General features: G+C 42.1%; 1 protein-coding gene across 2 annotated transcripts; it reads right to left on the reverse strand.

The window, feature by feature from the left end:
* Nucleotides 1-601: 601 nt before the first annotated feature.
* hm13 (histocompatibility (minor) 13) lies at nucleotides 602-11043 on the reverse strand. 2 transcript variants are annotated; one of them, XM_030767453.1, is made up of 12 exons: nucleotides 10658-11043; nucleotides 8126-8224; nucleotides 7521-7603; nucleotides 7318-7406; nucleotides 6887-6972; nucleotides 6024-6149; nucleotides 5834-5891; nucleotides 4871-4954; nucleotides 4409-4445; nucleotides 4182-4284; nucleotides 3826-3911; nucleotides 602-1790 (listed from the first exon to the last, which is right to left on the reverse strand). In XM_030767453.1, the coding sequence occupies exons 1-12, from the start codon at nucleotides 10880-10882 to the stop codon at nucleotides 1718-1720; spliced, it is 1149 nt and encodes a 382-aa protein (XP_030623313.1). In that variant the 5' UTR covers nucleotides 10883-11043; the 3' UTR covers nucleotides 602-1717. The 2 variants fall into 2 exon arrangements, with proteins under 2 accessions (XP_030623313.1, XP_030623312.1); XM_030767452.1 differs by lacking the exon at nucleotides 602-1790 and adding an exon at nucleotides 2600-2762.
* Nucleotides 11044-11538: the final 495 nt, after the last annotated feature.

Genomic DNA, 11538 nt, shown 5'->3' on the forward strand with positions numbered 1-11538 from the left:
TCCCTCAAGGGGCACAAATTAGAAGCGCTAGTCTGCGTCAAAACGGTCTTGCACTCTATAATCAGCCAGTATGTGTTTGTTTGGGACCATTTAATGCACAAATTCTACAAAAGCTAACATGTTTGAACATGGTCATGTAAATCCAACTGAGAAAAGACCAACTGTAGCCCAGTCTTCAGGACTAAACTCATGTGGAACAGTTATGTAGGTTCATGTGGACTGCCATTTCACAAACACTCTTTAAACAAGCATTACAAAAAATTGTCACCTTCCCTCCTTCCCTCTCCTCCTGCTACCAAGTACAAACACTGATTTAGCGTTTACTGTCCTCTAGAGGAAATTCAGAGTACTTACATCATCAACAGAGAGGCAACCACTGGGCATGCTCATATGTGCTGGTATTACCACCTAGTGGATATAGCAGCTCTACAGCAGTAGATTTCTGAATAAACTGGTGAAAATCTACAGTAATCTGGGCCATTCCTTTAGTGTTATTTGATTGTTATCACTTAATACTGACCTTATTGTTCACTTCAACTTCAAACACAAACCCTATCCTATCCATAGGCAAATATCAAACACACACACATACACCGTGAGATCTGATGCATCTGCACAGTGGCCTGAGCCACGGTTTATTGTAAATTAAAAAAAAAACAAAAAACATATGTGTGAATGATATCAGCTCCTCAAGGAAGCTTAGTTTTACACTTGCACTGGTACATTGGGAGAAGTAAAGAATATACTGCAGGTAGGGGGAAAGAAAAATAAAATAAAAAAACCCAAAAAAACAATTAGCCACTGTATTTCAAAAAGCTTAGCATTATACCAACAAATGTGATCTTTACCGAGCACAATACAAAAGCTGCTGTCCATTTACACAACCCCACGCAAACTGTCCTTGTCCAGCTCCCTCAACCCAGGGCAGCCCTAACTCATCCTCCTAAGATCAGACATTTCAAACGGAAAAGAAGTACCACTGAGGGGTTCAGACCAGAGGAGGTTTGACATTTAGGAAACATTTGGTCCCATTTTGGCCTCCTCTAAAGGGAAAATGAAAAGAAAATTATTTTGTATATAAATAGAATAGACAAAATAGAGAAGCAGAGAATCCTATTCCATGTCCCTTATAATCCTCTGCTGTGAAGAACATGATCAATTTATAAATAGATACGTTTGGGTTGCCAGATTGAGCTGCTGGGGGGGTCCAAAAACTATATCACTGAGAGACTACCCCTAATACTTTTAGCGATGATCACATCACTGAACTGAGATCAGAACATTTTTAATGAAACATCTAATATGTTCTCAAAACATATCTGAGATCATTTGAACCAAACTCATCTTTTTCCATGTTCTGTTCCCCCGTCCAAAAAAAAGGTTAAAATTCTGGCCCTTAAAAAAGGAAAATAAAAATCCTACGAGAAAGCAGAAGGCAGAACTGAGCGAAAATACAAACAAATATGGAAACATGGAAACAAATAGGGATACATAGGCACAGAGTAAGTTTGTTGTACATCTGTTTCTCGGTTTACAAACCATTTATTTACTACAAAACATCCCAGTATCATCATTAACAGTTATCAACACATCTGTCAGCTCCATGTACAACACGACACACATCTGCAGTGTGAACTGTAGCGCCCTCGTGTGGCCAGGAGGACGCACAGCCAATGAAATGTAGCGGTGGCAAATGGAGGAAGTGATCAAGGGTCATTTATTTGTCTTTATCTGTCTCTGTCTTCTCCTCTTTTGCTGAGGCTTCTCCCTCAAGAGTAGATTCATCATACCTGAAATGGCAAGAGAGAGTGACAGAGAGAGAGAGAGAGATGAAATTTCAGTTTCATACCTGCCATTTTAATCTGCAAGCAAGATGTCATTTTGAGGTAAAAATATTAAGCCCTAGGTGGATAACCAAAAAAAAAAAAAAAAATCACTGTAGTGGTGAGAACATATTTAATGGTCTTCTTGTGTCTGTGTTAACAAGTATAACAATTTTTAATACCTCAAAATAAAAGGCAAGAAAGGGAAATTTTTTCATCATATATTTATGAATGTCTCTTTTCTTTTAGTGGGCTCAGTTTAGTCTGTATGGGTGAGGAACCATGCAGAGCTCTTCCACAGAGTCCTGGGAAGAGGAGATGGGCACACGATCGCCTTGCCCAGGTGAGCGGCAGGTGCAGACAGACTGGGTAAACAGCTTTGGCACTACACAGAAAAATGAGAAACAGAGCAAAGCGAAGCACGGGGCGAAACGAAGGTTCAGGCAGTGACTGGGAAGTTCAAGTGAGTACTGGAGTGTGTTTGACCCACTCACACGACGTGCCCTTTCTAAACAAAACATATTCGATGACGTGATGAACATACAGGGAAACCACCACTGAAAAGCAGCAGGAAAAGCGGATTTGCCTGCATACAACGGACCGCGTCGCTTTGCAGAGAGGCTACAGAATGAATGGGAGGGACGGGAGGTTGAAGGTTGGGGTTACATTGGGAGGGATGTGTAGTCTGCATGTTGGGGGCGGGGGGGGGGGGGGTATTACTGAATGGATGGGTATGACACACTGAGGGTTTGGGCACATTAAAAGGTGTACCTGCCCAAAATGTGCTGTCACTACATGGAGGTGGGGGTGTGTCTGCGTCGACGGGGGGAGGAGGGGGAACTCTGCATGGAGTTAGCCAGACTGGCCGGAGAGCCTGACACTGTCGGGAAGTGGGTGAGGCGCGGGGTGTGAGGCAACACCTCGTCCGACGACTCGTAGCTGAACGCCGCGGCGAGGAAGAGAGGAAAGAAGGAAGGCGAAGGCCAGGGAGAGAAAAACAGGAAAGAGAGAGAGAGAAGAAAGGAGGATATACAGACGTTTATGATAACCACCTTAAAGACAGCCAGTAGAGGGAACCATGCTACTCTTGGCTATCAAGGTTTCTGGTCTGCGTTCTACTTTGGAGAAGAGTAAATTTGGAGAAAGAGAAAGACCGGAAGCTCCAGGGCTTCAAAACAAGCTGATAGAAAAAGATGAAGACAAATGGAAGAAAAGAAAAAGTGGGGAAAAAAAAAAAAGCAGCAGGCGTACTACTCTCTTTTCGCCTCTGGTCATGTTAGAACCGCAAATCCCTGTTCGAGTGGCGAGGTGCCACTATAAAGGTCACAGTTTCCATGACGACTATCAGTGCCAGTGGAGTATCCTGGCAACAGCACTTCGAGTGGAATGCACTGTTCACTGGGCACAGAACAGGTGCCTGCTAGTCTCCTGAATTTTACCTGCCCGAGTGCCAACTGGGTCCACCAACCAGATCATCAGACTGATAAGGATTAAGAGGGGATGAGTGTGTGCGTGTGTGTGTGGGAACAAAAGTGGGTATATGGATGTGAGAGAGCCTTTGTTAGAGTTTTGAAGAGGTGGGTATAGGCTCAGTAAAGAGACAGATCTGCTGAGGATCAGGTGTATGTGAATGCACTGGCTCTTCTAACTTTAACTTAAGTGAACATTTTACTGAAAGCACGTAATTCTCCTGAGGGTGCCTTGTCAAAACAAGGTCAATATCATAATCCCCCCAGGGCAAAAGAAAACTACATGGTTTTTTTCAGCTAAAGTTAGGATGTTTCTCTTTCATTTTATTATAATGGTAGTCGATGAAGGGTCCCCAGTTCCACGCAGGCACACACACATGTGTGTGTGTGTGTGTAGGAAAAAGACTGCTGTGACTCATGGAAGAAAGGAAGGAGAGAAGATAATCGGAAAAGGTGGACAAATGAACAGATTAGGGGAGGGAGAGGTGGACAAACAGATGAAGCAACTGAAAGTAAAAGAAAAGTCAAATTACCTGAACAATTCTGTCAGCTCTCCTTTTACCAGCGCAACCACCACAGGGAATCCCACACATGCTGGGACAAGGTACAGTAAGGCAGGCTGGGAAAGAGACAAAATCCAAAACCAATCAGGATTCAGAAGTAGTGAGGTCACAATGACAACGACTCTATCCATAATGCGCTTATGTCTAAATCCCATGTCACTAACCTGCACTGCCCTGTGCCAGCAGAACCTCATTCATACATCAAATACATTTTTTTTTTTTTTTTTTTTTAATTATTCTATCCATGTTTAACTCATGTTTCTAGAGCTCAAAGTCTCAACATATGACCCAGTACCAGTCTCTCTCCCATTCTTTTTCTCCCTCACCTGGGCGTGTTTGAAAGTGTGCATGACAAATATGGTCAGTCCAAGGCCAAAGATGTAAGCCAGGAAGCTGGTGTAGAAGTAAGTCCGTGAGTTCTTCTTCAGACTGAGGATGCAGAAAAATAAAGAGAGAAGGAGAGAGACGATAAACATAAAATAGTTCTAGGCCAGCATAGATCACAATGAAGTTCTGAGAGAACTGAAAGGATGAAGGGGGGAGGGACACTCACCTAACATCAAACCGGAGCAGCAAGGCGATGAAGATCCCTTATAAATCAAACACAAGACAGAGGTGGCTTAGAAGACCGCACCACCTAACACTGCAGGTTAAGAACACATTACGCCCTAACGGTCCAAAGTCTAATATCAACATCATCCTGTACACTGCATGACCTTAATCAGTGTTTTCTGATCTGTCCTTGTTGGTGCTGCAACAAGGATGGAAGATTCATTTCCACTAAAGAGATTACTTCAGTTCTGTTGATGGGAGTGTTTGTGTAACCCAGAGAGAGAGAGTGCTTTTTTTCAGTCCAGTCCAACAGGCCCAGCTGCCCTGCACATCAGGATTTCAGCTCTGCATTTGTAAAACTGATTGTGCTTACCAAAACAATGACCCAACACTGGACACATGTACAGGGCAGAGGAGTCTGAGGGACCGTGCTGGGAGGCACTGATACACCCATTACACTAACCTGGAATGACAATGTCTCCCAGTCCCAGCATGGCAAAATTACTGGCATCCAGTCCCCTCTCCAGCAAGTCCTGAGGGAACACCACTGACACACAGAACAACAACAACAACAAAAAAAAAAGCATGTTATTAGTTCAGTGAACTTGTTCACTAACAGTGATCAGTTGGGATTCAGTGTGCGGTGTGATGTCATAAGGAGAGGGCGGGAAGGCTCTGGGCTCTGTAAGGTGTTACATAAAAAGTGTGAGCATGAAAAGATCCTGTGAGTTCAGGTGGTTTGACAGTGGAGTTCAAAACTGACTGAAGGAAGGAAAAAAAAGCAGAAAAAAAAGTCTCAACAAGTTACTCATACATGGATCAATGTGTAGCTGAGATTTCTTACATCTGGTGAAACAGGGACATTAGATAATACACTATTAGAGACATTATATACTGTTCAGTATCACTGGTATTATTATTGGTGTAAGTCTGTAAAGCACATTCATTATAAGACCAGATCCATCTCCCAAAATTTTGACAACACCTGCAATGCTTTAAACTAAAAGGCTGTTGAGAATTCTTTCAACCAGTGTGGAAGTTACCGCCAAATGAAATGTGTCAAATACTAAATGTTGCCAATCATTTGAAAAAATACTCTTTTTTTCTTAGAAGGGTAATTAAAATCTGCAGTACATCAGGTACATCAGGGTCTTCTTTTTCGGGCTTTAATTTAGTTTTTAGTGGCATATCGGTGATGTCACAGTAACTGCTCTGACTTAAGGGCTGAGGGTCATAAGCCATAACTATAACTAACGCAGGACTATCAGAAACAGTCTTTCTACAAAACCAAGAATACTGCAGTGAAAGGCTTTCTGTCAAAATCAAGGTCTTAAAATGCCTGCTGTTCACTGGGGTGCTGAATGGTCAATTGCATCTTTCTAGTTCTTTAGTAAGAGACAAAATGATAAAATATTACTTTACTCACATTTGATGGGTGCCTCAAAGGACTTGGCAACAGTAACCATGACATTGGTGCCAAAAACCTAAAGAGAGAGGGCACTGAGTTGAGTTGTGTTTATTCCACAAGGTCACTGATCATGAGTTCATCAGATGAGCTGCTCACCATTCCAGTAGTGCGTGTGTATGTCTGTGTGTGTGTGTAAGACAACACTCACCCAGAACACGTCGTACACAAACAGGCCCCCCAGCAAAATGCAGCCAGTGCTGACGTTGTTCAGGTGAAGCAATTCCACACCATTCAGGGCAAAGGCCAAGCCAAAGAGATTATTGGCTATCCAGTGCTGCCAATCAAACACACAAAGGGATTACTGGCCACCTAGAACTTTAATATTAAATACATAAAACAAAATAGATGGGTCTCTCTGAAGTGCTTTCACTTGGAATTAAATATCTGACTTAAAAAAAATGATCCTGCAGCAGAGCTTCTGGTTAGGCCTGGCATCCACACAAACACTACTGGCACTGCTTGTGTCTGGCAAGCCGGTGGGGGGATTACCTCCCAACCGTTGCAATAGCGCCCTCAACTGGTTGGTTGGAGTGCCACACTAAGTGTATCTCAGAAGCATAGTGTGAAAATACACACAGTGGTTATGACTTCCCAGAAAAAGTCCATTGTGACTCGACTGTGTGACCACGGGGATAAAACCTCATAAAAACATTCTCATCCTCATCTTTACAAACTTCAGCTCAGGCCCGAAAGGGACTCAAAGGAGGTGAAAGCCTGATATATTTCCTGAGGAAATTCAGAGTGGTAGTTCAAATGGCAAACCTCTTTTCATACGGAGGCTGCCATTCTTTTATGCCAGTAAAATCTAACAATGCATACATATCTATGGACAAGACGCATATCAACCCCTGAACAGCAGCAAAACATTCAGATCAATTTAACATATCAGCTTATACCCAGGGTTCTTTAAAGTGTACATCTATAGTTCACTCTAACAGGGACCTCTGGCCACAGAGACCCTGCTGTTTGTGAGTGTGTGTCACGTATAGTTGTTTGGTAGAGATTCTGTACCTTCTTGAGGACATACCAAACTCCCACCACACTGCTGATAGCCAGGCAAACCAAGTCCTTGGTGTCAAACTCATAGTTGACAATTTCTAATGGTGGAGAAAAAAAAATGTGTTAAAAAGCTCTTCACTCTCTCACTATGATCAAAATAGAAATGTGACAGAAACCATCCAACCCTAACAGTTTTGAGTCTCTCTTTCCATCTCTCAGTTTCATTCACTCTACCTACACACACACACACACACACACACACACACACACACACAAACTTCTTCTCCTGCTTTCAATTTGCTCCCTCACTTGTTCATTCACCTACTCAAGAAAAATGACTTTTGTACAGCTCACTTATTCTCTGTCTCCTTAATCCACTCACATATGTGTACACATAGTCTTATGAGCACAGCACACACGCATGCACACTTTCTAGTCCTTACCCTCTTTGCTTTCTCCAGACCCTTGAGTAAAGAGAAGTTGATACTGTTTGATGGGAAGGTTGGCAGGAAAAACTTTATTCATGAATGGACTGAAATACAAAAGACAGAAAACCATGAATAATTTTCATGAAGAGACTGGAGAAGGTGGCTTAAAATAAAAGCTAATGAAACATTGAAACTGATTAAACACCCCAACCCCTTACCTCATAGTGTGAGACAGGGCTAAGATCCCCAGTACGAAGAAATACATGGATAACAGCAGGTTTATATACTCTTGGGAGAAAATCTACAAACAAAAGCAGAAACTGAAGTTTGTTCCCTGGAATCCAAATGTGCATTATGAACACAGCCCCCAAAGACACTTAGGCAGAAAAAAAAATGCAAGACTAGTTCTTTTCTGATGAAAAACAATAAGACAACAATATTTGTCATGCTACTTACTGAAACCATGGCCACAGCAGTATGGCCTTATAAGACATGGACATTATTAGAACAATCTTATTCATTAGACAAAACAGTACTTTGGGTGGTGATGATGTAGTGGAAAGGGAAATAGCCTGGTAACCATAGATTTGTGGGTTTACACTTAAAGCATGATGATTGGTTGCTGATGTGCCCCTTTGACCAAGGTACCTAACCCCAAGGCAACATAGCACAGCAGAGACTCAATCTCACATCTATGAAACAACACCGCAAAACTGGCCTGTTCATTTCTGTTAGGTTTGACTGAGGGAGGACAAGCGAGAGGTTGGGAGAGGGACAGATACAGGCGACGTGACTAGTCCTGAGACGGAGAGTAGAATCTCACCTTGAAGAAGAGATAGAGGCCAAAAAGAGTACAGCTGGCAATGATGGGAAACCGTGCAGCATCTTTGCTTGTAATGGTCTCTGGCATATCTGAGGAATTCTACAGACAAAGAGAGAGAAAGAGAAAGGCAGAGACTTAGAAAAGCCTTAGTTTCCATAGGACAACAGTTTAAACATGCTCATTCTCAAACACATACAAACACACTACTCAGTATACTCTCAAACACTAATCACTTTTTTTTTTACTGTGATTACACAGTGATCTGTGTAATAATTTCTGTCAGCTGACATTCACAAGCATTTTAGTCGCTTATTTTTTTTTTTTAATTCGTTAGTTAAAAAAAAAGACAACCCACTTCAACTTCAAAGAAAAAAATAATTAAATAAAACAGATTTTCAAAAGGTCCTAAGCGGTTTCCGAGTGTGTGTCTAATTTTAGGGAATCTCGTTTAAACCTGTTTCAGTGTGGTGGAGCATGTGTCAGACCATGCCCTGGAGGATTTTCAGAGAGAAAGGAGAAAGCTTCCACTGGGATTTAACTAAAATGGGTCAGAGTAGCACACAGGACCAGACTGAGAATCTGATGTGTCTATTATGACAGCCTCATGGTCTCAGATATAATCAGCTTAGACTGCGCCACTCAGACTAGATGGGACACAGAAGTGTGTCTATTATAAAACAGGTCTATGTGGTGGGACTGTATATGTTAGGGGGAGAGTAACTTTGCAGGGGAATGGTGCCAATGGTTGGTGGTATAATGGTGGTAGTCATACCTTGTGTGACGATGTGTGCAATTTCTAGTGTTACATAAGGCACGAGTCTAGAAAGCAAAGGTATTGGATATACACTGAGGAGTTTGTATTCTCTAAAACCAGCATATAATGGTAACATTATAGTAATGTGTAGTATCGATACAAATGTAAGTTGTAGCCTTCATTGTATTGAAATACATGACACAGTAATATTCATGAATTTAATAAGAGTTAATCTAATGGTTTATACACAGGGTTTAGAACTGTTGCGTGGGTCAAATCTAGTGTCTTGTGGTCCTTTATTTTGGTGCTTTAGTTGAGCTGTCATCTCTCTCGCTTTAAAGCCACGCACATGCCGGTAGAATGAGGAAGTCCTGTAATCTTAAGTGATCATACAACTCCTGCTGCCAAATTGTCAAATAACACAGCTTACACACACATGAAACATTCACACACTCAATCATGAGAACATCAGTGTGATTACCACTGGACAGTGACATAAAAATGAGATATGATAATAAAAACAAGCATTAATGTGTACGCTGTGCTATCGCTAATACTCACTCGGTACTCAAAATCGTACTCATTTTCGGCGCCAACCTACGGATAAAATGAGCGGACAGAGAGACGTTATAAAAAGAAACCTAAAGTCAGGTGCATGGGGGTGCGTAAGAGCCATATGTCACACACAACCGATGAAGAAGCACGGTGCAGATGGCGCGCGCGCGAGAGGTGTAAGAATGAGTGATAAAGGCCGAGTTAGTGTTTCCTTTATAACAGTTAACCCCACACAAGCACCAAAAGTGCAAAAGACCACACGACAATTATTCAAACCATCATCCCTCCCTTGCTGAGATTAGATTTATTTGTGCAAAATAGGAGCAAACGTGGGTCCCAGTTTTAAAAATGAAAGATTGGGGTGAAGTGTTTTTAGAAGACAACTGCCTCAATCACAATTCAAATTATTTTGGAGTTGGCAAAGCACCGCAGTCAGAGTCAAATACACAAGCTCAAAACAGTGGACGTTTGATAATAAATTCCCTGCAATCAAATGTGAGCACTCAACGTTTCTAACAGTAGTCTTCCTACCTATTTTAAAAAAAACGTATTAAGTTACTTTAATATATGAGGCAGATTTCACACTTCATCACCTAACATTATGTACCATGGCAACTGCATCACTTCTAAGTTAAGTCAACGTTGTCTTTCAACGCAGTGGTTTATTATAAGCATCTGTGCAAAACGTCAGTCTTCAAGTACAAAGAGTTATACAAAATGGCAAGTGATCTAAGATCGAATTTTCGGTTCTCAAACAGGGTAAATCGATATTCGATTATCATATGATGTATTTTACAGGCTGGAATGGCCTACTGAGACAGGAGTTATGACTAATACAACTTATTGTACCCTCTTCCAAACGAACTGATACTGATGACTGCATCTGATGAAGCTAAATCCCTCTATGGACCGTAATGTATGTTTGTGGGTGGGTAACTTGGTTTATATAAAGTCAGTGAGCGGCCTCATAAAGAAGACAAACACACAAATTAGTGTAGCATTGGCCTTGCGTTAAACGTTCCAAACACAACATTAAAAAAAAAATTAAGATACTGTTTACGCACAAGCTGAATTAAATTTTGCGCCCCTCCGCAAATGGCCCACTCGCGCTACCTAGGAGGCCACCTTCCTCAGATTTGATGCGGCGTGTAAACTGGCTTGCCTGCAGATAAAGTGTGTATATAGGACAGAGGATAGCTTGATTGGCCCGATGCCTTGATTACCTTGCTCTTCGAACAGCTGACAGAGCGGAGGGCACCAAAGAAGATGGGCAATAATGCCATGAACACAAGGCTGCCATATGCCAACGCGGTGCCTTCGGGAGTAGCGACGAATTTGGCCACGGTACCGTTGACCGCATCGGTTCCGTTGCTGTCTGTGGCGTTCAAGCTGTCCAGCACCGGTGTCGATTCAGTCGGTAAAGTCGATCCTTGGTCGACTTCAGCCATTTTTGAGAGACTGTCAGGCGTCAAAAACGATAAATATGGACGTGTAAATCAGTTACGGTGAGTCTCTGTCGTGTCTGTCAGTTGTGACTACCTGTTTCTCATTTATATTGGTTCTTTTTTCTCATAAGGCCACGTTTCCTAACTCTCCGGGAACTGTGGTCTTCTTCCTCCACCAAACGGTAAAACGACAGAGCACATACGAAATTAGTGCTGTGCATTACTGCCACCTATCGTGTTGGGGTCACGGAGTGAGCACTGCACCTAGAGTCTAGCACTGTTGCGTAATTATCTTTTCATAATTTCAGTATCCACCAGCAACAACATTTTATGCTGGTCTAGACTACACTGGAGAACACGAGACAATGATTACTGCGCAATGAGCATCCAAACCAAATGTGACACCAAAACGGCTTGAGAGATGTTTACTACTTAGCATCGTGACAAACAAATCGTCTCAACTTCGTCTCATTTCAGTCTCTTCGGAGTATCACCACCGTTCCTCGAATATTAAAAAAATCTGTACGTCTCAGAGGCTATTAAAAATACTCGATAACTGGTTACGCCAGCCATCTAATCACACGCAATGTGGCTCCGCAAGTGTCCATCGACACTCATTTTTAACTGTTAAAATTCTTCTGCCGATACCTGTTTGAACT

The sequence above is a fragment of the Chanos chanos genome, chromosome 3 (genome assembly GCF_902362185.1).
Source record: "Chanos chanos chromosome 3, fChaCha1.1, whole genome shotgun sequence".
In the NCBI taxonomy this organism is placed as follows: Eukaryota; Metazoa; Chordata; class Actinopteri; order Gonorynchiformes; family Chanidae; genus Chanos; species Chanos chanos.